Source organism: Myxine glutinosa, chromosome 6, assembly GCF_964187855.1.
Source record: "Myxine glutinosa chromosome 6, kmMyxGlut1.1, whole genome shotgun sequence".
Classification (NCBI taxonomy): domain Eukaryota; kingdom Metazoa; phylum Chordata; class Myxini; order Myxiniformes; family Myxinidae; genus Myxine; species Myxine glutinosa.
In genome coordinates this window covers 101,437,958-101,464,557 of record NC_136266.1, presented here as the reverse complement: position 1 = coordinate 101,464,557, position 26,600 = coordinate 101,437,958, and the positions used below count along the sequence as shown (strand labels likewise).

The following is a 26,600-nucleotide window of genomic DNA, read 5'->3' as shown; positions in this document are numbered from 1 at the left end:
ATAAAATTACGGAATTTCAAGTGGCCCAATATCTGAAAATGTTCGCAACATATTAATGTACATTTGTGCCAAATTTGGTGCTTGTATCACAAAATGCACAACAGGTTTGCTATGCTGCTACACTATTAAAATTAGGAACACTGTCTCTCTCTCTCTTTCTTTCTCTGCTGTTGAATGAATTTTTCTGAACTATAAGTGTGTATATTTAATTGACTCAATGTGACAAAAAGATATTATATATCTCTTGCTAAATGGTTATGTAGTACATGCAGAATGCAAAAATCAATCTTTTCAATCACATTTGAAAAGAACAGAAATGGTCACCGGTGCATCCATCCTCATTATCAGGAAGCGTAGTGGGGCTTTAATCATTCTCAATATAAATAGTGAGCAATGCCAACGAAGTTGTCAAAAAAAACAAAACAAATGTTTTGCTTGGGTTTCAATTATTTCACAAAACTGGATATTCAAACATCGATCAAATAAAAATTCAGGCATGGTGAGAACAGAAAACCATGTAGTCTCTAGGCTTATGTAACATTTTCCAGGTTTGTCATTTTTTTGGGGTAGATTCTTGGCACTCATGTCTAAACACATCTAGAAACTTCACTGATTAAGAAAAAAAGGGTGCCAGTTTTTCCATTAACATTTAGGGCCTCCATTTAGAATTTCAAAATGGCCACCACCAAAACTCCATTTCTTAAAAAAAAATTTGCCAATTAACGATACTATTCATTCAAATGTCATACAATATTTATTCCATTTTATCTAAACTCATATATAGGGGTCAACAATTCATTGGAAACAAAATAAGCACGAGAAATACTCTAAATTAGCAAAAATCAAAGACAGCCACCAAATTTCAGACTTTTTTTTTTTACGTAAAATGCCATAACTTTTGAACCAATGGACATAGGAAGGTGTTTTTGGTTTCCAACCATATGTTTTGGCATATGAGGATTCCAATAATATGATTCGAGCACTCTTCACCAATCCTCCAAAACATTTAATATAAATAATGTAGAACATGTAATTCAATATAAATTTATTTGGGCGGTTATAGAACTTGATGGATAATTTTTTTTAAAGGTACAACATGTATGAATCAGGAGTGTCAACGTTACGGATTTAAATGTTCCTAAAAATGGCCCTAAAATTAATGGCCCTAAATGTTAATGGAAATACTGGCACCCATTTTTTTTCTTAATCAGTGATGTTTCTCGATGTGTTTAAACATGAATGCCAAGAATCTACCCAAAATTGCCTTTTTTTATTTTTGCAAAAGCCCAGACTAATGAATGTCCAATGTACATCTTTAAACTATTTACACTTGTCTTCTGGGTTCGGATCAAAAGGAATGGGAAGCAAACTTTTACTGGAGTTTCCCTTCAGGTGTAACAAGCCACAGCTAGCAGATGTACAGTACATTCACCTACTACAGGTCTGACACACCCTACCCACCAGACTGGTTTACCAACCTTCACTTACATCGAATACTTTGTCAAATTAAGCACTTTCTAGTCGTTTAGCTCTTTGTTTCACAACTAAGAACCTTTATTTTAAGAATTAGAGATTGGCTGTGATGCTGCACTTGCTATTGCGAACTTTTTCACCAATTTAAAACCCACAGGAGTTTGGTTTAAATGTACAATTATTTAGCTCTGATAAACATATTTAAAGCCATTGCTACAAGAAAAACTAGAACGGCACTCAGTAGAGAGCATAACTCCACCAGGTGAACAGTTTACGTTTTGTATCCCAGAGTAGACCACAAAATCAATATAGAATCACATTTCATCAAAATCATCCGTCCACAACTTTGATATATCCTGCTTTGTATCGTTTTTGGCCCGATCTCCAAATGGCGAAGAATCACTTTAAAAAAAAAATTATACTAGCCAGATCTGGATAACCACCTTTAGAGGCCATTTTTCCCCGCAAAGCGGGGGTTGGCCTTTTTCGGGAACCGTGGTTGTTGTTGTTTTTCGGTCCCCTTTTTGAAGCCAACCCTTTTTGCCGCCTTTAACGACAAACAGGGAATTACCAGTGAACTGGAACTTTAACGAACTGGTACTAGCCCGATCTGGATGTTGAGCAAAATCGAATCATTTTGTCATCACATAAGCTACCTCCACCAAATTTCATCCGAATCGACCCACAACTTGATATATCTTGTTCACAAATGGACAAAAACGTGAAAACAACCTCCATCCATCTTTGGTGGCAGAGGTAAAAATAAAAAGAAACCTGCAACGATGCATGTTAACCATTACATTAGTTGAAGACAAAATTGCCAAAATAAAATACAAAACTAAGTATCAGAAAATGTTTATTTACAAATTGCCAACATTAAAAAAAATGTAACAAAAGATCACAAAATACAAGCAATTTAAATGCAACCCTCATTAAAAAGCAAAACCTACTCTAAAAAAATTACTTTGGAATGTCACTGGTAAAGTACGTACAAGGCATCAAGTGAATTTATAAAAAAACAAAACAAAAAAAAAAACAGCATCGGTCAAATCAGACAAGATTGACAGCAATGTATACAAGACTTAAACCACAGCAACCTTTAATTTCCCCATTCAACTTCACCCCTCCCTGTCGTCTTCCCCTTCCCCACCCTTTCTACACACCTTTCCCCAGATGGTTAAATCAACTCAGATCAAAGTCACAAAACGAGGCAATGTTCTCATAAACCCCATTAGACATAGTTGGAGCGTGCTGTATGCGCAGAGTGCGGTCCTTTGTATTCGTTGCGCTTTGGGGGGCACGAGCAGCACAGCAAGGATCCCCCCAGGATGAGCAGTGCCGCAGCCGCCCAGCCGATGTACATGGACGCTCCTATTTCACGCTTCATGGACGAGGTAATCATCGGGTTGTAAAAATCCCGAACAATTTGGTTTGCAACCCAGGACACGGGGACGAGCTCAAGGATACCGGCAAGGATGAACACCACACCAGCGGCAATCATTATGCGGGATTTTGTGACCTGGACAAAAAACAAAACAAAAAAAACCGCATGTCAGGAGGATGAACAAAGATTGGATTTACCAAATGTCACTGTAACCAACTATGGAGAAATATATCACTTCTATGGAGGGGGAAATTGAACACAATTTGCAATTACCTCATCCTCAACACACGTTGTACACTTTGCACCTACAACGCTCACGAGCACCGCGAGTATTGACAAAACGATGGCAATAACGGTGAGAGCACGGGCAGCCTGTAGGTCCTGGCCCAAAGAGAGCATCGAGTCGTACATCTTGCATTGCATCTGCCCCGTGCTCTGAACCACGCAGTTCATCCACAGGCCTTCCCAGATGTTCTGGGCAGTGACGATGGACGAGCCAATGAAAGCTGACACCTGTAGGTGGAATCGAGTCAGTATGGAAGAAAGCGTAGCACGCTTAGATCAATAGAAACTTGAAAAGCAAACTTGATGAGTGACAAACTTTGCGAATTTTTACCTTCCACATAGGTAGAGAACAGCAGACGATGGTACCAATCATTCCCACAATGCAAATCGCCAAACCCAGAATCTGCAAACCGGTGTTGGCCATGGTAGAGCAAGGGTATCACTGGAAAAAGAAGGATGAAGGCAATTTCACTAGGTGTTCAAAAATTTATGTGTATATATATATATATATATATATATATATATGTAACTAGTAATAGTAACTAGTAATAGTAACTAGTAATAGTAAATAGTAAGGAGAAACAACAAGCTCAGTGAAACAAGGGCAGGGTGCGCACCTGGCGGCAGATCACACGAGGAGCGGTGCCGCGCAGTTGAGGGGGTGTGGAATTGGAGGACAAAGGGGGAGGAGTGAGGGGGAGTAGTAGTGAGGGGAGGGGAGGGGAGGGGAGGGGGAGTGAGTGAGTGAGTGAGTGAGTGAGGGGCGCTATGGAGCTCCCACTTCGCGTACAACCTCGGGGCAACAGATCCACAACTACAATTCTATTTTAAAGGTTAAACGTGCAGGTAGATCCAAATTATGCTTACCTACAAGACGTCACTCGACGACCAGACAAATGACGTCCGCGTCTTATTCAATCTCCCGATTATATATACTAGGGCATGCCCGTACTATATATAAGCTAGGACGTGCCCGTACGTGGGTGCCCGTTCCTTGCAAAAAAAAAAAAACTGCAAAAAAAAAAACAATGGTTTGGTCCATTCGCAACGACCACAGAACCCCCCCCCCCCCCCCCTCTATTTACATGAATGGTTTGGTCCATTCGCAAAGCCAAAGCGAACGACCACAGAACCCCCCCCCCTCTATTTACATGAATGGTTTGGTCCATTCGCAAAGCCAAAGCGAACGACCACAGAACCCCCCCCCCCCCCCCCTCTATTTACATGAATGGTTTGGTCCATTCGCAACGGCAAAGCGAACGGCGAACGGCTAAATCGCCATAGCTCGGTAAGTACTTGTCCGATTAATTTCAAACCTTGAAAAGGCACATCCTCGGGTCCCCAGCAATATACCTGGCAAGTTTCAAGTATATCGGACCGGTAGTTGTCGAGAAACAGCGGTCACAGACAAACGTACAGACGTACAAACGTACAGAGATTACTGGAATTATAGATAGATATATATATATATATATATATATATATATATATATATATATATATATATATATATATATATATATACATCTTCAGACCAATATCCTATCGACATACTACATAGACAGAAGTACATGTTTTACATTGAGAAAAGTTTAATTCATGGTGAGGATCGAATGTTACATAAAAGGTGATTGAAAGGATAAGGGGGCGAGTCGGGAACGGTGAGCAGGAGAGAATCTTCACGGAGCTAACAAATGGTAACAAACTAAAATCTACAAAGGAAGTTTAAATCGTTCTAAAAATAATTCTCAACGAAAGTAATGGCGGGCAGATCGAACGAGTTTAAACTTGCCTCGTTCAGGATAGTAAAACGAAACAACAAGCTCAGTGAAACAAGGGCGGGGTGCGCACCTGGCGGCAGATCACGCGAGGAGCGGTGCCGCGCAGTTGAGGGGTGCGGAATTGGAGGACAAAGGGGGAGGAGTGAGGAGAGGAGGAGTGAGGGGAGTGAGTGAGTGAGGGGCGCTATGGAGCTCCCACTTCGCGTACAACCTCGGGGCAACAGATCCACAACTACAATTCTATTTTAAAGGTTAAACGTGCAGGTAGATCCAAATTATGCTTACCTACAAGACGTCACTCGACGACCAGACAAATGACGTCGAGCGTAAAGCGCTCATCAACCATAACCAAACAGAAATTGTCCAACATCGGACAACGTCACTCTATAAACAATATAAAAACCGCCATACCTGAACAAATCGAGGTAGCAGGTCGATTATCAAGTCGAAGCTGTAAATGAAAAGTCGAAGCTCACGAACAAAGATTCTTCGCTAATTTCTCCAAAACGATGCGGCTCCTCGAACTGAACAAAACCGCACCCGTAGCCCACTTATATAGGTCCAAATGGACCAATGGGAGCGCACGACGTCATTTCCGCTACCTGTCCCGAGCGGAAATAGGTGGGACCAGGTGCATTACGAGTTGACGTCATTGCTCGAACTGCGCGTAACGTCATCGTTCATTTGGATTCACATGGATCGTTCTTTAGATTCATCTTTAACGTCCCTATTTTTAGCCCTGTCCGAACTTAGTCATATCGTGACGTATTAATACGATGTGACGTCATCGAGTCGTCCGCAATGAGGTTATGTTGTGTTATCCTCAAGTTTGCCCGAATTGTAGCCATTTTAACAACATCCTTGTTGTTTGTGATTGTTGTAGGAACTTGGTAGTGTCGATGTTCGACACGACGGAATGAATATAAAGCGCAGGACGCTCATCAGGTGCGCTGCTCGGTGTGCCAGGCAGGTGGGCGGCTGGGTGGTCGTGTTTACGGGCTTCGTGAAAGCGAGGAATGTGGGGACCACGTGAGTGGGGGAGGGGAGCGACAGACTCGGGAAGATAAAGTTTGCGAAGAGAAAGAGAAGAATGAATGGATGTTTGAATGTCCTGTTCAGAGGGTGGAATGTCTCGTGGACGGACAAAAAGGGCGGGAACACGGGGGTGGGGCGGGGGAGGTATTAAATAACCCCTTTGTTATTTGTTAGTGCTGACGATCACCAAGCCGACCTCCACGTTCACCAATCGGCCACCACCTCAGCAGGACCGAAGGCATTTGTGCTGCAAAGGTGTTGATTTGAAGTTCGATGCGCTAAAGCGTATGCAGGTGTTCTAGTGGGAGGTACTCGTCGAGACGAGTATACTCGGTATATACTGACGTCGATACGGCTTTTTAAAAATAAGCCTTTTAGCATTGAAGGTCACAGCAGCAAACCTGCTCTAATAAAATGGACACCTGAGCATGCACACCTGTATGCCGAATGTGAATGGAGGTTGTTTTCACCTCGGTCTGTTTGCTTGTCTGTGAGCAGGATGTCTCGATATGTTGTGGACGGATTCGGACGTTTGTCTTCCATGTTGACCCAGCAGACGGTGAAACGTTGAATATATCGGGGTTAAAGAGAAGTTTCGCCAGCTTGAACTCACGCAGGTATTTCCAGTCAAATCTGACAAGGGGACCTGATATCAGGTGGTGGAAACGGGACAAGGATCATTTGGTTCTCATTTTCAAAACGCATTTATAGCACAATAGGGACGAGAAAACGACAAAAAGGTTGTAAAGTGGCAACGGAATGGTGGAAGTGGAGGAGGTGATGGTGGTGGTGGTGGAGGTCGTGGTGGTGGAGGTCGTGGTGGTGGAGGTCGTGGTGGTGGAGGTCGTGGTGGTGGTGGTGGTGTTTGAGGTGGTGGTGGTGTTGAAGTGGAGGGGCTGGGCTGCGAGCGCGGAAAGTGGTGCAGGGGAGGGAGGGAAACATTTCAATCCCCTTTGTGAGAAGTGCTCATTGTACCTGGAACTGAAATTCCAGTTTGTTCCCAGTTTGAGTCCTAACCTGGGAATGATCAAGCTTCCTTTGTTTGTCTATCTTCAACTGTTTATACCTCCGCGGCTCCGCCATCGAAGCTCGATATAGGTTAGGTTTTCACGCCTGTCTCACTGCTTGTTTTTGAGCAGGATATCTTAAAACGTTGTGGAGTTATTCGAACGAAACCTGGTGGACGAGGTAGGTGTGTGACAAGTGACAAGGACGAACCGCTTCGATTTTGGTGAAGATTCGAATACGGATCCGGATCAGAGAGTTTTTTTTAAAGTGATTCTTCACCATTGAGAGATGGGGCTAAAAACAATATATGGCACGACATCTCAAAAAGTCGTGGACAGATTCGGACATAACTTGGTGGACAGATTGGGTGTGTGACAAGGAGGTATAGACTCAATTTTGGTGAAGATTCGAATCCGGATCTGGATATGAGAATTTTTTAAGTTATTTTCACCATTGAGAGATAGGGCTAAAAACAATATATGGCACGACATCTCAAAAAGTCGTGGACGGATTCAGACAAAACTTGGTGGAGCGGTTGGGTGTGTGACAAGGAAGAATAGATTCAATCTTGGTGAAGATCTGATTACGGATCTGGATCACAGAATTTTCAAGCGATTCTTCACCATTGAGAGATAGGGCTAACAAGCGTTACGCCTCTGTCCCCTGTCGGGGAAGTGATGTGAGTTCACAAAGTGGAAGACGCAGAAAACATGCTATGATATGATATTTCGCTCACAAGGTTCAGACATACATGGAGGCGGCCATCTTGGATTTTGACGTGGTGACCAAATTTTCTATAGCGTACTTCCTTCTGCCTAGATACACCCACACACCAGATTAGAAGTTGGTAATTCGCTTATTTTTCAAGATATTCTGCTCACAAGGTTCAGACATACATGGCGGCGGCCATCTTGGATTTTGACGTGGCGACCCAATTTACAATAGCGTTCTTCCTTATGCCGAGACACACCCACACACCAAATTAGAAGTTGGTACTTCGCTTATTTTTCAAGATATTCATCTCACAAAGTTCAGACATACATGGCGGCGGCCATCTTGGATTTTGACGTGGCGACCCAATTTTAAACAGCGTTCTTGCTTATGCCGAGATACACCCACACACCAGATTAGAAGTTGGTACTTCGCTTATTTTTCAAGATATTCAGCTCACAAGTCTCAGACATACATGGCATCAGACATACATGGCGGCGGCCATCTTGGATTTTGACGTGGGTTGCACCCACACACCAAATTCGAATGCGGTCCGTCACTTACGCACGCACGCATGCACGCACGGACGGACGGACGAACGGACACACGGACGGAGGGGAAAACCATAGTCCCCCTTTCGCTCCGCTGTGCGACGGGGGACAAAAACAATATATGGCATGATATCTCAAAGAGTTGTGTACTTATTCGGACGAAACATTGTGGAAAGGTTGGGTGTGTGACAAGGTCGATTTGATTCGATTTTGGTGAAGATCTGAATATGGATCTGGATTACAGAATTTTTAAGTGATTCTTCACCATTGAGATATCGGGCTAAAAACGATATATAGCACAATATCTAAGAAAAGTTGTGGACGTATTCATGTGAAACTTGGTAGAGAAGTTTGGTGTGTGACAAGGATTCATATATTCAATTTTGGTGAAGATTCGAATCCGGATACGAAATTTTTTCAAGTTATTTTCACCATAGACAATATCTAAGAAAATATCACAATATCAAAGAAAATTTGTGGACGTATTCGGATGAAACTTGGTGGATATGTTTGCTGTGTGACAAGTATGCGTATATTCAATTTTGGTGAAGATTCGAATCTGGATCCGGATAAGATAATTTTTAAAGTTATTTTTCAGCACCGAGAGATAGGGCTAAAACGATATATAGCACGATATCTCAAAAAGTTGAATACAGATTCGGACGTAACTTGGTGGACAGATTGGGTGTGTGACAAGGACGGATAGACTCAATTTTGGTGAAGATTCGAATCTGGATCTAGATACGATAATGTTTTTAGTTATTTTCACCATTGAGAAAAAAAAAACCACCTTTAGAGATTTTCACCATTGAGAGACAGGGGCTAAAAACGATATATGGCACAACATCTCAAAAAGTCGTGGGCGGATTCAGACAAAACTTGGTGGAGCGGTTGGGTGTGTGACAAGGAAGAATAGGTTCAATTTTTGTGAAGATCTGAATACGGATCTGGATCACATAATTTTAAAGTGATTCTTCACCATTGAGAGATATGGCTAAAAACAATATATGGCATGATATCTCAAAGAGTTGTGGACTTATTCGGACGAAACTTTGTGGAAAGGGTGGGTGTTTGACAAGGACGATTTGATTAGATTTTGGTGAAGATCTGAATCCGGATCCTGATTTGAGAATTTAAAAAAGATTTTTCACCATTGAGAGGTCTGGTTAAAACGATATATGGCACGATATCTAAAAGAGTTTTCGACTTATTCGGACGAAACTTGGTGGATGATTTGGGTGTGTGACAACTGACAAGGACGAACAGATTCAATTTTGTGGAAGATTCGAATCCGGATCTGGTTACAAGAATAGTTTTTAGTGATTTTTCACCATTGAGACATTGGGCTAAAAACGATATATAGCACAATATCTTAAAAAGTCGTGGACGGATTTGGACCAATCTTGGTGCAGAGGTTGGGTGTGTGACAAGGAAGAACAGATTCAATTTTGGTGAAGATCTGAATCCGGATCCAGATCACAGAATTTTTCAGTGGTTCTTCACCATTGAGATATAATAGTAAGGGAAACATATGAAAATCTGTTAACTAAATTGTTACCAAAAAATTTCTTCACCAATATGTTTGTAAAGGTGTGTAATAACATGTGTTAAAATGTTGAAGGTCAACTCCCGTGGGAAACCCAGAAAAAAAGCTGTTGAATTCGGGTACCGAAAAATTATTTTCGAGAATTTATATTTTTTTAAATCGGCCCTTAAGTAACTTATGAGGGGTCAAATAAGGGTTTTTCATGATTCTGAGTTGATTGTTAACATTTATATTTCACCACAGACACTCCTTTGTGGAAAAATAATTTCTAAATATATCTCATTTTCTACTTTGCAGGACATGGAGTCTAGCAATATGGATGAAGACGTTACTCCACCTGTGCTCAATTGCTTCATCTGTGCACGCTCGGATACACCAGCTGAAAGGCTCATACAGGCAACTCCAAAGGGATACTCAACTTTATTGAAACAAGCAGAAACTGTCGAAAATGTTACTGTTGTGGAACGTATGAAGGAGGCTCAAAAGGAAGGAAAACTGAGGTACCACCAGAAGTGTAAAAATGATCTGTACAACAACTTTGTTGCAACCACCAAGAAGTCAGCTCAAGCATCAAAGGCAGAGAAAGAGTCATCAAAGTTGAAGAGAAGACGCACTACTTGTGAGTTCAGTTCATCAACTGGGTGCAGTTCTAGAAGATCACAGTCAGTCGACCTCCTGTATAAGGATGTATGCATTCTTTGCAACCAACCAGCCCAGCTCTACAAAAATAATCCAGCACAAGCTAGAAAGAAATACAGAGTGCCAGATAATTTGACTGCAGATACACTGAAGGCAAGCTTGCTGAAGACAGCACGGAGTCGCGGGGATGACTGGGGCACTGAAGTCACTGGACGCCTGGAAGGGATCAACGACTTGGTAGCAGAAGAAACACTGTACCATTTGCGATGCAAACTTATGTTTGCGAGAGGTGACAGTTTGTCCAAGACTGATGAGGAAGGAAAAAGGAAGAGAGGACAGAGGAGTATTGATGAGGAGCGAGAGGCAGTTTGTATTGAATTCTGCGAATGGTTAGACTCAGAATTAGAGCATGGGGTAATGAACATGGACCAAGTCCATGAAAAGCTGCAGGAGTTTGATCAGTCACCAGAGAAGAGCCTTTCTTATTCAAAGCATTGGCTAAAGATAAAACTTCTAGAGAAATACGAAGACACCTTGTATTTCACAACACAGGAAAGAAGGGCAGATGTACTCTGTCTCAAAGATGGCACCGACAATATTCTGCGAGAGCATCATGCTAATCTTGACCATGCAGATGAGAAGACTCAGATCATAAAGACGGCACTCAAGTTCATATCCAATGATATTGCCTTGATTGATTTAGGTCCAAAGTCATACCCCACCACACACAGTATGACTGACATCGATAGTCAGCTGACACTTGTTCCTGCAAGCCTTCAGATGTTCTTGAGACCGATTGCCAAGACAGATGAAAGAGTTGCCGTTTGGGGGCAGAATTTTATTAAGGCCTGTCGACCTCGGTCTGGAGTATTGCCACACCAAATGGGGCTTGCCATACAACTTGATCATAGATTTGGGTCAAAATGGATGCTCAACAAGTTCCACCGGCTGGGATACAATGAGTCTTACACGGAGACACAAAACTACAAATACTGCTTCCTTAATAGTAGGAGTGGAGATGATGTTCCAGATACTTCTGGCACTCTTGACACCATTGTGGAGGAAACCGATGAACAGATCAATGATGAGGTTGCGGTTGATGCTGCGCTTGAGGATCAATCAGTGATGACAGCCAAAGTGCCAGCCAGTGAAAGTGAATTGTCAAGTAATGATCAGGTGGTCTTTATGGAGGTTGGGGAAACAAACAATGCAGTCACTCAGTTTGTTGGAGACAATATAGATTTAAACATTGTCTCTATTCACGGAAACACTCCCTTTCACTCAATGGGTTGGATCGAAGTCACCTCTCCGGCACCACCTTTGCCAGATCCACAGACAACAGCAGCTTTCCCCCGGGTGAAGTTGAAGGCACTCGACAAAGCTAAGATCCTGAGAGGAACTGAAGTAAAGATTATTCCATTTACGAACAGGAAACAGATAGGAACGAACGCGATCATGTTTCTCCCCCTCGCTGAGCTTTCCTCCTCCCTGGCTCATGATCAGCCACTCCTCACTCCAGGTGACACACTCTGGGCAGCGGGGTGGGTGATCAAAGCCAACGATCCTGAGTTCCCACACTCCAACTGGAATGGCTGGATGAAGAGAATCCATGCTAATGATGCAAAGCAGAGCACACAGATCGAGTTCCTCCCAGTTATTGAAGGAGACCCTAATGACCTCAACACCATCTTCCTCAACACCAACACCATTTTTTTAGGTTTTGCGAAGGGGACGCGGCTGAGTACATCGACATCTTCCTTGACACAGAAGCCACCAAGGAAACAGTGATTCAGGCTGGTACTGCGATTTTCAAGTACATTTACCATGGACGAGATACTACATTGGGTGAAATTCGGTACAACATGTTCTCAAGGAAGGCAGCGGCAGGAGTGATCAAACCAGAGACTCTACCTCCAACAGAGGGTGCAGCTGCACAACATTCACTCCGTGCCTACCTGCAGACCCGGGACTGGATCCTTCTACAGAGCATGTCTCTGAACTCCAGTGACTATGGATGGACAATAGGTGTGCATGGGTATGAGCCAGTTCCAACACTGGACCCCACGGCTCCTGAGGAGCTATTGCAGTTCACGAGCTGTAATTGTCATGGAGATTGCAGCAACCGGCGATGCAGCTGCAAGAAGAATGGGGTCACGTGCATCTCGGCCTGTGGAGTCTGTAATGGCATTACATGCAGAAACTGCAGTCATGATGTTGTTGAGTCTGAAGAAGACATAGACAATGACTGTTGAAACTTCTGACATTGTGAATGAGAAATAACTCTTGAGTATTATATATGTATGTGAAATAAAAGCTACTTTGTGTGTAAATGTAAAAGTGAAGCTTTGAGATGGCACAGTTAGTAAATGCGGATACACAAGAATGTTTTTGGGCAGGTTCGAATCCCGTGGAAACATCCAATTATTTCGTCTCTCTCTCTCTCTCTCTCTCTCTCTCTCTCTCTCTCTCTCTCTCTCCCCTGGATGGCTGTGAGTCGTGCGTGGGTGTGGTAATCATGGCGGCTGTGGATGTTGAGCTGTGAGTACGGTGCTGTGTTGGTGGTCTTTCCTATCCTCCTTTCACTCCATTTGTGTCCTTGTACGAGTTTGTGAAGTTTTCTCCGTGTTTCCCTTCTGCTCTTGAGACAAGAGAGGGAGAGAGAGACAGCACGGTAATGGTTAGCCACCTGTATTAATTTATAACGTGGGTTGGTTATATCGTGCCGATTATTTATTTAACTAATTTTGATTTGTTTGGTTAGTTTATTGCATTGTTACTGTTTAGTTTATTGCCGATAAATGGCTAATAGGAATAATCAAAGGACTGCTGATCGTGTTAGTGATGAGGTGTTATCACGTAAGCACGGGCTGTGCCTTGTTCCGCCGGAAGACGTGCAAATGGACGATGTTCTACTTGCAATCGGGGATTTGATCGGGGTAAATAACATTCGTGCTGCGTCTCTAATGAACCACAAAGTGGTGGTTTTCGTGTCACAAGTTAGCCTTGCAGACATCGTGGTGCAAAACGGGTTAACGTTGGGGAACGACCAATTTGTTCCGGTATCGTCCATGGACACGCCGGCGGTTAAAGTTATTTTAAGTAACGTGCCGCCCTTTCTGAGGAATGAAGAAATCCTACGTAAATTAGGGGAGCATGGGACTGTCGTCTCACGAATTATCACGGTCCCCCTGCGAACCAGGAACGGAAGGCTGAAGCATGTAGAGTCGTTTAGTCGTTTAGACGTTTTTGTTTCGTCGTACTAAAGGATGAGGCAAAACAGCTGAACATATCTATAAATTTTAAAATAGGAGATCATGATTACCGGATCTTTGCAGCTACTGAGACCTTGATTTGCTATACATGTGGGGCATACGGACACACTCGGCAGTATTGTCCTGATGTGAGGAAGAGTTATGCCACAGCAGCTGGGGCAGCCGCCCCTCCCCCTGTAAATGACTTGAACGACCCTGTAGATGAGCCAGGTGTCGAAAAAAGGTCAACACCGGAATACGAGGGTGCGGGTGACAGTGGTGCTGGTGGAGAAGCCCATACGGTAGTGGAGCAACCATATGTGGAGGAGAGGCTGCAACCTCAAGAACAAAGGGACTTCGAGGAGGTGAAGCTGATGGAGACCGAGTCGAGGAGAAACTTGAAACGCTCTCTTGCGAGCGATGAGAATGGAGGAAAAGGAAACAAAATGGTTCTCGTGCAGGCAGATGGAAATACAGACCAACCTGATGACCATGAGCAAAATGGTAATGCAATAGGTAGAGATGGGAATCTGCCCATTTCACAGGATGAAGATAATCGAAGCATTACCGAGCGTGTCACCGTGTGTGATGGTGGACACCCTGCACCATGCGACGAGCAGTTAAGGACCCTCATCTCAACGGAAGATGATGAGAAAGAGATTGATAAGTCGGTGGCAGACAACAACGATGGGGGTAGTTGGTGCCATGCAGACGCAACAAAAATACCATGGTGACAATGACACAGATGAGGTGCCAGTACCTGACACACCACTGGGTGAGAGTGGGGTCGAGGCTGATGAGGAAGGATGCAGTCTTGCTGCCCTGAGTGAGTCTCAGAAGGAGCAGGTGAGGCAAGCAGAGGTGACAAAAGGGAAGGTCATTGATTTCTTAAACGAAACGTTTAGACAACGTCATGTTGTAATTAGAGATCATTTCCCTGATGTTCAAGCTTTCATTAAGGTTTCGAAACCTCTTTTACAGAAAAATGACCCCATGCTCTCGGAGCCTCAATTTCAACGTCTTCGTAAAGCAGTAACAAAGGCGAATAAGGAATTACAGGCGGACGGTGAGCTACCACCTTAGAATGACAACGCGAGAAATACATATTGCCTCCCTGAACATCAATGGGGGATGTGCCCCCTTACGAAAAATTCAAGCAATCCAGGCAATGGAGAGGGTAAAAGCAGATGTCATTCTATTGCAAGAGACCTATGCCACAAACAATTTGGCAGCTGAATGGTGTAAACTTTTTAAAGGGCAATGGTGGCTGAGTGGGGTTTCCACACCCAAGGCGGGTGTTGCCATCGCCTTAAGTCCCAGGCTTCCCACTCAGAGTGTTATTTATAGGGAGGTCCATAAGGCACATTTGATAGCGGTGGAGTTCTACTGCAATACACAAAAGCTTATTATAGTAAATGTGTATGCACCAAGTGAACCTATAGAAAGAAGAACATTCTTTTCCACATTGCGGGACTTTGTAGAGGGGCTGGATCCAGCTGCTCTCACCTGTATCGCAGGGGACTTTAACTGTACAATTGATCCTTCAGTTGACAGGAATGGACATGAACCCCACGGCGCTTCTGCAAAGGTGTTAGCGAGCCTCATCAAGAACTATTGTTTTGAGGATGTGTGGAGGTTGCAGCATCCAACTTCACGGGCCTACACATGGTGCAGATGTCATGATGGCATCATATCAAGGGCAAGGCTGGACAGGATCTATATCAATAAGCCAATGCTGAATGTGGTGTCCACTACCCAAATACTCCCAACAGGGTTTTCAGATCATAATTTAGTGGCAATGTCCTTTAAATTACCCCTGACATCAGGAGGTAGCGCGTACTGGTCACTCAATACTCGGTTGTTAAGTGATAAGAAATTTGAAGATGCCTTTCGAACAGTGTGGGGGAAAATCCGGTCCTCTAAGCTTGAGCATGCCAACCTTCGCATATGGTGGGACCTTGCAAAGTGTCAAGTTAAAACATTTTGTCAACAGTATAGTCTGTTTACTACTAAAATGCAAAGTCTCTCAGTTGACTCATTAAAGGCCGAAATTGCAGAATTGGAACAGAATCGTAATGGGGCTGGGAAAGATTTGGGATATGATCAGTTACTATGGACAAAAAGGTCGTTACTGACCGAAATGGTGAGGCAGCGGGCAATGGGTACCTTGGTGCGTATGAGGATGAGTTACTTGACTTTGGATATGCCAAATAAGGACTTCTTTAGTTTGGAGAACTCTGTCAAAAAAGCACAACAGATTCACGGGCTACGTGCTGCTAATGGGTCAATAGTGACCTCCCAACAGGAGATTAAGTCTGTTTTGAAGGGTTTTTATACAAACTTGTACTCCCCCAGAGCATAAGTAATGAGATCTTGCAGGAGCTGACTACTGGGCTTCCAAGACTTGAGGAGGACCAGCAACGCACATTGAACATGTCAGTTTCGGCTGTTGAACCTGAAACTGCTATGCGGAGCTTGAAGGATGGTAAAGCCTCTGGGATTGATGGTTTGCCTGGAGAGTTCTATAAGACTTTTTGGAAACTTGTGGGACCTGACCTGCTTGAGGTATTTGATGAATGCCTTCATGTTGGAGAGCTTCCCCTGTCCTGCAGAAGAGCAGTCATGTGCCTGTTGCCAAAGGCTGGGGACACTCAACTAGTCGAGAACTGGCGGCCTGTCTCATTGCTGTGTGCGGATTACAAGCTTTTGTCAAAGGCTTTAGCAAACCGTTTGGGAACTGTGATCAGCTCTATTGTGCACCCTGACCAGACCTACTGTGTACCAGGAAGGTCAATTTATGACAATATTTTTTTGATAAGGGATATTATTTCTTGTAATAAGTACTTGCGTGCCAGTTTTGGGTTGTTGTTTCTTGACCAAACAAAGGCTTTTGATCGTGTTGATCATACATATTTGTTTCTGTTCTGGAGCGGATGGGTTTTGGCGAAACTTTCATTTCCTATGTTAAGCTGTTATACACTAACACCTTCTGCATGATGAAAGTAAACAATAGTTTATGTCCCCCTTTTCCTTTCCGACGGGGTATCCGTCAAGGTTGTCCCCTTTCTGGACTTCTGTATATAATTGCCCTTGAACCACTCTTAGCATCCATCAGGCAGCGAATAACTCAGGATGTGGGAGCCGTTTTTAGTTCAAGATTTGTGGTCACAGCTTATGCTGATGATGTATGTGTTCTGATTAAAGGCCCAAGTAGTGTTGCTGCGGTGCAGCGTTGCCTTAAAGACTACTCTGTGGCCTCTTCTGCCAAAGTAAATTGGGGCAAGAGTGTAGCCTTATGGTGCGGTTCAGATAACCTTTCTTTAACACTGCCACCGTCACTCCCACATAATGTAGAGTGGAAAACAGATGGGGTCAAATATCTTGGTGTCTATCTCGGCAACCAGGAAGTAGAAATGAAGAACTGGGAAGGAATGATTGAACAAATTACACACCGGTTGAAACGATGGGAAGGACTGCTGCGATCTTTCTTACAAAGGCCGCACTCTTGTTATAAATAACTTGATAGCAGCAAGATTATGGCATAAACTAATTGCCTTGCAGCCACCCAAGGAGTTGATACCAGCCATCCAGCGGGTCTTGGTCAATTTCTTTTGGAATGGATACCACTGGCTTCGGCCGCAAATACTGTACCATCCTCGGAAGGAGGGTGGACATGGAATTGTGGATGTGTCCACCCGGCTTATGGCTTTTCGCCTACAGTCTGTGCAACGTCTGTTGTATGCTGAAGAGCTGCCCTGGCGCTCATTTGCGTTTTGCTTGTTGCAACAAGCGGGAGGCCTGTGTTATGATAGGCACTTGTTCCTGGTGAACCTTGACCGTGTCAGCTTAGTTTCAATCCCAATTTTTTTATCAGGGTTTGCTGAGAGTTTGGAAAGGTTTTGGGGTTCATCGTTGCCTTGAGGCTTATAATTGCCGGATGTTTATCCAAGAGCCTATTTTCTATAACGGTTTTTTTTCCATGCATTCCTCATAGTCCGACTTTGATTAGGAAATTTACTCAAGGAGGAATTGGCAAAGTTTGTGACCTGAGGGATACATCTGGGACAAAATGGATGTCTGCTGGCAGGGTGGCGGCCATTCTTGGTTTAAGATCCGTGCGTATTGTCAGCCAAATTATACGCATCGTCAAGAGGAAGTTTAAGGAGTTAAATATTGGCTGGGAAGGTATAAACAATGTCGAGGATTTTCGGCTGTCTTTCCCTGAAATTAAGGTGCTCCCAGCTCTCCAGTCAAATGGTGAACTTGTATCTCCTTTTCATTTGGTAAAAAAGGCGGGTATTCACAAGCTCCTTCGAGAAAACCAAGCATCACCCTTCTCCGGAGTGGCGCGAGTGGCCTTGTGGTCGGAAAGGTTAGGGCCAGGGTCTCCTGCCACGCCACTGTGGCCTAATATGTACAAACTACCTATTTACGGGTTCCTCACAGATATCCAGTGGAGACGAGCACATTGGGCTCTCCCTACGAACACCTTTGTTCATCACCTTGACAGCTCAGTGCCAGTAGCATGCCCCTTCTGTGTACAGAAGGAGGATCTCTTTCATGCCTATGTGAAATGCGAAAGACTAATACCTCTTTTCTTGATTCTCACACACCTATTTGAGCAGTTGTCTTTTCCTTTTACTTCACACTCTTTTATTTTTGGTGTATCTTTCAGACCCTCCTGCAAGGACTCTGGTGTTCTCCTAAACTTCTTAGTTGTTGTAGCAAAATATTCAATATATAAATCAAGGAAAATTAAAATTGATAATGGCCATGGGTTTGATGTTGTTCCTATGTTTAAAGGGCTGGTGTTTGCAAGAATAAGGTTAGAGTTTGATTATTATGTGGCGAATGAAAATGTCAAACTCTATGAGTGTAAATGGTGTATTAATGAAGCATTATGTGTTATAAATGAATCGAATTTGTACTTTTCTTTTTAACATTAAGAACTGTTGTTTTTATTTTATTTTTTCTCTCCTGTAAAAATGTAACTTGACCTGGTGTGTTTTTTGTGAAATAAATGGTGTTGCAAATTCAATTCAACTCTCTCTCTCTCTCTCTCTCTCTCTCTCTCTCTCTCTCTCTCTCTCTCTCTCTCTCTCTCTCTCTCTCTCTCTTCTCTTTCTCTCTCTCTTTCTCTTTCTCTTTCTCTTTCTCTTTCTCTTTCTCTTTCTCTTTCTCTCTCAGGCAACATGGACCAACTTTTAATCACTCATCCCAACTCTCTCTCTTCCTCATATGTGGCAATTTCAATTGTCACCATGGAAATTGACTGAGTGTTGGTACCTCTCTCAGTCTCATCAGCCATGACGCTTCAGCCATGGACTTCTGGACTCCATGGGAATGACTCAATCTGTGAACTTTCCAACCTAGATTTCTCTTTCTTTAAATGGCACCACACCTGACTCCATACGTGAGGAGGCCAAATGCTTCAATTATGTGTTTGCTTGCAAATCTTTTGTTGCAAACCCCTCGCTCCAAGTACCCATCCTACCCAGTCACATCCAACTACTCCTGGTCTCTGTGTGTTTATTACCTGAGAAGGTAGAAGAGGTTTCTGCCAACCATTGACTGATTCTTCAACTGGCCAGGACAGCATTAGCGCATGCATCTTAAAAACCTGCTCTGCTGCTCTTGCACATCATCCTCGTTCCACTGCATTCACCCTATAATTTAGCCGAGGTAATCCTCCATCTGCTTGAAAGTCATCCAACATCATCTTCTCCTTCCAAATCTCCAGTTTACCCTCCTTAGAGTTTCCTTATGTATCCATCTTCTTCTCAGTGTCCAATGAAACTTTGCCCGATGCCACCAACTATGCCAACCAACTTCATGCGGCCATGCAGGGCCTCTGAGCAACAGCAACACATACACCTTCATCACATCTGGTTGGTGGCATCACCCCACAATTTTTCTACGTGCACCCACACGTTGTATGCTGTGACGCTATCTGGAAACCCTTGCATCAATCACATGACAGACCTTACAAAGTTCTACAATATTAATGGTGATCATGAGATACTCTCCATATATCGCTTGAAGCCAGCTTTTCTTGATTCCCCATGCATACTCTCCTGCCCCCCACACCCATCCCTCCAGACACCCATTGTTTGTCCAAGTCTCCCTCTATTTAGGCCTGCAACTCTGTTGTTGGTGTTTCCCTCTTATCTCTGCTGTTCCTTTTGTGTCCTATTACATCCTGATCCATTAAGTGTACTAGCTCTTCCACGAGTCTTGACAATGTATACAAAACTAGAGCTTCCAGGGAAGCAGAACTCAATTGAACTGACTGGACAACTTTAAAGTAGGTCAGTTGTCTGTACTAGATTTGACTTAAATGAAAAGCCAACAACCTTGTGTAATAATTTTAAGGTCCTTGTATCCTTATACTTGTCCTTGTTTTACAATTGATACAATGTTACACATGTTAAGATTTTTTGTCAAGTTCTATATATACATTTCACTTCCGTAAATGTTGTGTTCACTTCTTTCTCAGTTTCAGCATCCTAAATTATTGTGCTTTTCTTAAGAGCTGAAAAAAATATGCCGGCTTATGGCGGCCATTTTGTGACAGATCGGGTTGACATGCGATAGCAACCTACCTTGTGTGGTAAGAGTCTCACACACCAAGTTTGATCAAAATCCATAAATATTTGTGGACGTTAAAGTCTTAACGTCGTTTCGGAGCTGAAAACAATATGGCGGCCTAAGGCGGCCATTTTGTGATGGATCGGGTTGGAATGCAATCGCAACCTACCTTGTGTGGTAAGGGTTAAACATTCTAAGTTTGATCAAAATCTGTTAATATTTGTGGACACTAGAGTGTTAACGTCGTTTTCATGACCAAAAACAAAATGGTCGCCTTAGTCCGCCATTTTTCAACAGATCGGGCTGAAATGTAATACCAACCTGGTCCTTGGGGTAAGGATGCTGCATGTCAAGTTTGATCAGAATCGGTTGATATTTGTGGACGCTGGAGTGTTAACGTCGAAAAGTTAACGGACAACAGACGACAGACGACGGACGCCGGAGGGTTCAGTATGTGATGAACTCAACTGGACGGTAGTCCAGTTGAGTTAAAAAGTATAGATGCATTTAGCAGGAAACAAATATGGACAAGAAGTTGTGTAAAACTGCTAAGAAAAAACATTTTCCTTTCATCTATAATTAAATTACATTTCCTTGAGTACCCTGATGTCAACTAATATATTTGGCCTGTTTGTAACTTGTGTACAAGATCCAGATCCACTAAGAGCCTAAGATGAATGATAGAAAAAAATAATTAATTTCAGTGGCATAATGATTGGAGTTTACAATGTCCACCGAGTCTGGGAGGTCAGCGGTTTATACCAAATAGACTAAAAGTAGTATGTGCTGCTTCTTTACCTGAAAATCTTCTTTGCATGGTATACTTCCAGACTGGTTATCTGAAAAACCAGAATGGCACTCGGTAGACCACACAGTATCGCCTCGCTTGCTCATTATGAACAAGAATAACATCGTTAAGTGAACATGCTACGATCATGGCCCACTGCTATTGTGGCCCATACACCCCTATCATCCATGTACCCTTTTATGTTTTGGCGTGGAAGAAAAGAAGTCCGAGGCGTTTGGATTCCCAGTCAATTATGTTTCTTCAACTGTATAACCCACTCGTCCTTCTTCCGGCTAACCCAGTACCAGAAATCCCTCGATCAACCAGAACTCAAGCATATTTACACATTATCTAATCAAAAGTAAAATGATAACGCAACAGTACTCCCCCTCCTAGACTGTTAATCAAATGGAATGTACAAACAAAATACATAATGTTGTAGAATAAGAGATGTTGACTGTCAACATAAAAATAAAAGTTACACCAAAGAGAAATGGTCAACAGCAAAATGTACTCATAAATATTGTGCTGGGAAGTGCACACGATGTTCAGAGCAAGGGTGTTGTTCTAGTATTGTTCTAGTCGGTGCCATTGATCAATGGGAGGGTTGGCTCTGATGTGCATCAAGAAAAGCTGGCTTCAAGCGATCTGTGGACACTGTCTCATGACCACCGATAATATATCGAGTATGAAGGTCTTCTCGGGGCGTTGTAGAACTTTGTAAGGTCCGTAATTACTCTAGTAGCTCATGGTGGTTGAGTATGCACTTTATTGTACAGACCTAAACTCTTCAGGAATCCACTAATTGAAGGTCCAGGAACAATATTTGGTTGGTAACACATTTGCCACTGACGGCGAAATAGCTGAAATGGCCATACCCCTTTTTGGGCCACGCCCCCTTTTTTGCCGTGACTGTATCTACAGAACCGTTGGACCTAGGAGGTTGCCCGACCACTCAAAATTTGCGCAATGGCCACATTATGGGGGGTCAGTAATACATTTTCATATCCAAAAGTCAATGGTTTTTAAGATAATTGCCAAAAACCGATTTCAACATGTTACGAACTACAATTGTATGATACCACCAAGGCCACAACATTATATGACACTTATACCTTTTGCATCATCCTATTTTGGAATTTACTTATTTGGATTTCTACACTTTTCGCCTTTACTACAGCCACAAAACGTGACACATTTAATGTTCCTGTCTCTGCAAGTGCACGTTTTGGTACTCATACATGCTCTTGGGCATTTGCATGGAGGAGGCAGGTCATCGGGCCTGCACGATACTGGCAGTATCACTGGTGTTATGCCAACGTCCGTTGCTTCATACCCATACTGGAGTAGATCTGGTTTGGTGACGGCAGGAGTTGGGGCTTGCAACCACATCTTACACTGAAGAAATGCTCGCTTTATGTGTTCTCGTAGCGTTGATGAACAGCACACAAGCTGGTTGAAGTCCAGTTCTTTCTTGGAGTTGTGGTACTGCTCCCATCGATATTCATCGAAAGTGGAACAGTCGGTCTTCTTTAATCCAGACACAAGGAACTTTTCAGCATTGCTTGTTATCTGTGGTGACAGTTCTTCTACACCAAACCCTTCCAGTAGGGAGAGATCGATGGATGCTTTCAGGCCAGACAGCTTTGGACCCACCTTGCTGGTACTGTCGCAACCGCTGAGAGCATGAATGGCTGGGAGACACGACACCAAACCGTTGTCCAGTTGATCAACCAACATGTGGACTGGTACAGTTTTCTTTGTTTTCTGGTTACCAAGCTTCACGTACAGCTTTTGTAGTTGCCAGGTTGTGTTGAAGTGGAAGATGAGGTTGACAAAGACATCTGTGTCAGGCGAGTCGACCAAGACTGATTGAACCCCGTGTTTCACAACACCATCATTAATATGGAACATGATTCTGTCGTCGGCTTCTTCTTGGTTGCTTGAGAGCTCTGCGATCTGTGTTTCAGTGCCAGCTAACAGTTTCCTGCATTCACCCCCATATACTCCTCCAAAGAATATTTCCTTGTCCGACTCGACATTCTGCAGCATCCACTTGAAGACATACTCCTGCAACCGAACTTTGTTCAACATTGAGCTCCAGAACATATCAAGATCGACAGGGAGTTTCTGATTGTCAGACCGAATGGTGATTGTGATTTGTTCTGAGGAACTTCGCTGTGCCCGTTCCATTTGCTTGATTGATGATTTTTGATAAACATCAAAAATAATGTCTATTCTTGTGGACACAGAGCCTGTAGCAAGAATCCTGTTGGAAAGACTCTCAGCCAATTCCCCGAATGTGTGAAGGCCCATCTTTTTCATCGGTAGTTTACGCACAAGTGCCATGAAGTCCACTATTGTCATCTGAGCGTCACTCTTTACATTCCTCGTCTCCTGTGGAAGGCGACTGACAAGTTCCCTGGCTAAGGAGGCTTTATCGGGCTTCTTCAATTTGATGCCATCTTTACATTCAGTGGTGAGGAACTGGGATGTGCTGGTCAATTCATACTTCAGGAGTTCTAGCATGCTGTACCCTCTTTCTCTAGCATAGTCAATGTACCTAACCGTTTCCGCTGCATCCTTTTTCGCCATCGATTTCTTCGCTGTGAACGGAGTAGAAGTACGTTTCACGAAAACAGTCTTGCGGTTGGTAGGGATTGTATCATGTAGGTGCTTCTCCTTATCCTGAAATCTGGTCTCAACAAACTCTTCATAACTCTTCTCACCAATTTCCAGGCATTCAAGTAATCCGTCGACAACCTCCTGGGGAATGTCAGCTCCAGTAGAGATGTTCTGAAGTCTGATTCCAGCGTCGAACGGATTATGGTAAAATTTACCTGTTAACGTTTTCCCTGATGCAGTGTTGCATATAACGCATACAGTCCCATCGTAAACTGCTTCGTCTGCTGGGCTTGATAACACTGAAGTTTCCTGTACAAAATATTTTTGATTAATTAATGATATGGAACAAATATTGTTTCAGATTGATTTAATGTGCATATAATAAATGCAACTATTATTTAAAAACTTACCATGTTTTAGTCACAGCAAGCAGGGATCGAAAGTAGAATTACTTGCCATCAGAGAACACTTTAACACTTCACCTAAACACCTTCACCTAAGAACAGAGGAGAAAGAGTTAAATTGCCTGTAATCTAGGCCTCTTCGGCCTCTACTTGCTTCTCGGTGCGACGCCATGTTGTTTTATGGGATACCGCTGCCTGCATGCAGGCTCAACGACAAAACACCCATGACCGGAATTTCTAGCCATGTCTAGACTCTAGTCTAGACTCTAGACTAAATTCTAGTCTAGACTCTAGTCTAGACTCTAGTCTTGACTCTAGTCTAGACTCTAGTCTAGTCTAGACTCTTCAGGAATCAAGTAATTGAACAATAGGAACAGGAACAGGAACAATTACGAATAATATTGTAGTTCGTAACATGTTGAAATCGGTTTTTGGCAATTATCTTAAAAACCATTGACTTTTGGATATGAAAATGTATTACTGACCCCCCATAATGTGGCCATTGCGCAAATTTTGAGTGGTCGGGCAACCTCCTAGGTCCAACGGTTCTGTAGATACAGTCACGGCAAAAAAGGGGGCGTGGCCCAAAAAGGGGTATGGCCATTTCAGCTATTTCGCCGTCAGTGGCAAATGTGTTACCAACCAAATATTGTTCCTGGACCTTCAATTAGTGGATTCCTGAAGAGTTTAGGTCTGTACAATAAAGTGCATACTCAACCACCATGAGCTACTCTAGTAAATATGATTGATGCAAGGGTTTCCAGACAGCGTCATGGCATACAAATATGTGGGTGCACGTAGAAAAAACCTGGGACGATGCCACCAACCGGGCATGACGAAGGCGTACATGTTGCTGTCGTCCAGAGGTCCTGCATGGCCGCACAAAGTTGATTGGTATAGTTGGTGGCATTGGGCAAGGTTTCATCAGACACTGCGAATAATTCTCTTGGGGGACGAAGCGGTGCACCATACACTAGCTCTGCAGTGGAGCATCCAAGGTCGTCTTTTAGAGCAGCTCACGTACCAAGCAGAACCATAGGTATGACGTCCGTCCAATGCATGGAGTTGTCATGCATGTTCTGGGAAGACTTGAGTTGGCGGTGGAAATGCTCGACCATACGATTCGCTGCTGGATGGTACGCGGTGGTTCGCACATGGTCGGTGCCAAGGAGTTGAGACAACTCGCGAAATAGAGCAGATTCAAACTGGCTACCATGATGCATAGTGATGATTGATGCAACACCAAAACGTGTGATCCAGATGTGGACAAAAGTGCTGACAATGGTAGGTGCGGTGATGTCAGGTATCAGTGTAGCCTCTATTATCTATCAGAAAGAGAGACAGAGAGACAGAGAGACAGAGAGACAGAGAGACAGAGAGAGAGAGAGAGAGAGAGAGAGAGAGAGAGAGAAGAAGAGAAGAGAAGAGGGGGAGAGGGACAGAGACAGAGAAAGACACAGAGAGACACAGAGAGATTACAGTTTTATTACAATGTGCCAACGTGAGTAAGCAAACTGCTTGTTCTTCATTTCATAATCTTTACTTAACTATGTCTATCTTGATGAGAGCATCACTGTACTAAAAGCATTTTCTTTCGTCTTGTTTAACTCCTGCACTTGTGTATTGTGTAAGTATCTATACAGTACACCAGACGTCTAGACCCATAAATATAACTTTAGATTTTGGTTTGGGATCGAGGAATTTTGGGATCGAGGTTGCTTTATCTGTGCCACTCAAATAAGCAACAATTTCCTTATATTACATCTACCAATGTGCTAAGAATCATGGGGTGTAATTCATACTAAAATACGCAATTTGGTGTCCACTGTCTGTCTGTCTGTCTGACCACCATATATTTGTTCGTTACTTATCCAATCTCAACGAAACTGTACAGAAGGACGAAGGGTTACATGATGGAGGTTGCAGCGACTTAATTTGCCTCCCAACCCAAGAGGGTTTTCCGTCTTAGGTGAAATCCATGTTAAGGTGTATATCCATGTTAAGATAGCTAATCATGGTGTTTTTCCAAGACCGCTTCTAATAACAAAAGTAATAACAATATTAATGATAATAACATAATATTAATGTTATTACAAAACAATATGAATTCTAATAATATCCCCCACCCCAAGGGGGTTTTTTTTTTCTCCATGGACAAATGCCATGTTAACGTGTATAAATATCTTATCGTGGCGTTTCATGGGAAAGCCTATCAAAAGTAAAAAAAATATTATAAACCACAAACATGTATGATTACCTTTGGAAACAGTCACTACTGCTGTTTAACACTAAACTGAAAGAAATCTGGAAGACACCATGGAGACTATGCTGCAAATGCCAAGATTCCTGACCTTCATGACACACTTGATGAACTTCATTTGGGATTCACCAAGAAGAAGAGCACTCCTTTTCTATCTTCAGATGCATAGGGTTGTCGAAGCAGTTTCCTCGGCTATTGGGCACAATCCTGGACGGGTCGCCACTCCGACACAGGATACTCGAGTGGCTCATTCTTCACAGTAAGCTAGTACT

General features: G+C 43.2%; 1 protein-coding gene across 1 annotated transcript; it reads right to left on the bottom strand.

The window, feature by feature from the left end:
* Nucleotides 1-2,312: 2,312 nt before the first annotated feature.
* On the bottom strand, nt 2,313-5,495 carry LOC137430105 (claudin-4). Its single transcript, XM_068120669.2, has 4 exons — nt 5,335-5,495; nt 3,474-3,584; nt 3,131-3,370; nt 2,313-2,992 (listed from the first exon to the last, which is right to left on the bottom strand). The coding sequence occupies exons 2-4, from the start codon at nt 3,564-3,566 to the stop codon at nt 2,705-2,707; spliced, it is 621 nt and encodes a 206-aa protein (XP_067976770.2). The 5' UTR covers nt 3,567-3,584; nt 5,335-5,495; the 3' UTR covers nt 2,313-2,704.
* Nucleotides 5,496-26,600: the final 21,105 nt, after the last annotated feature.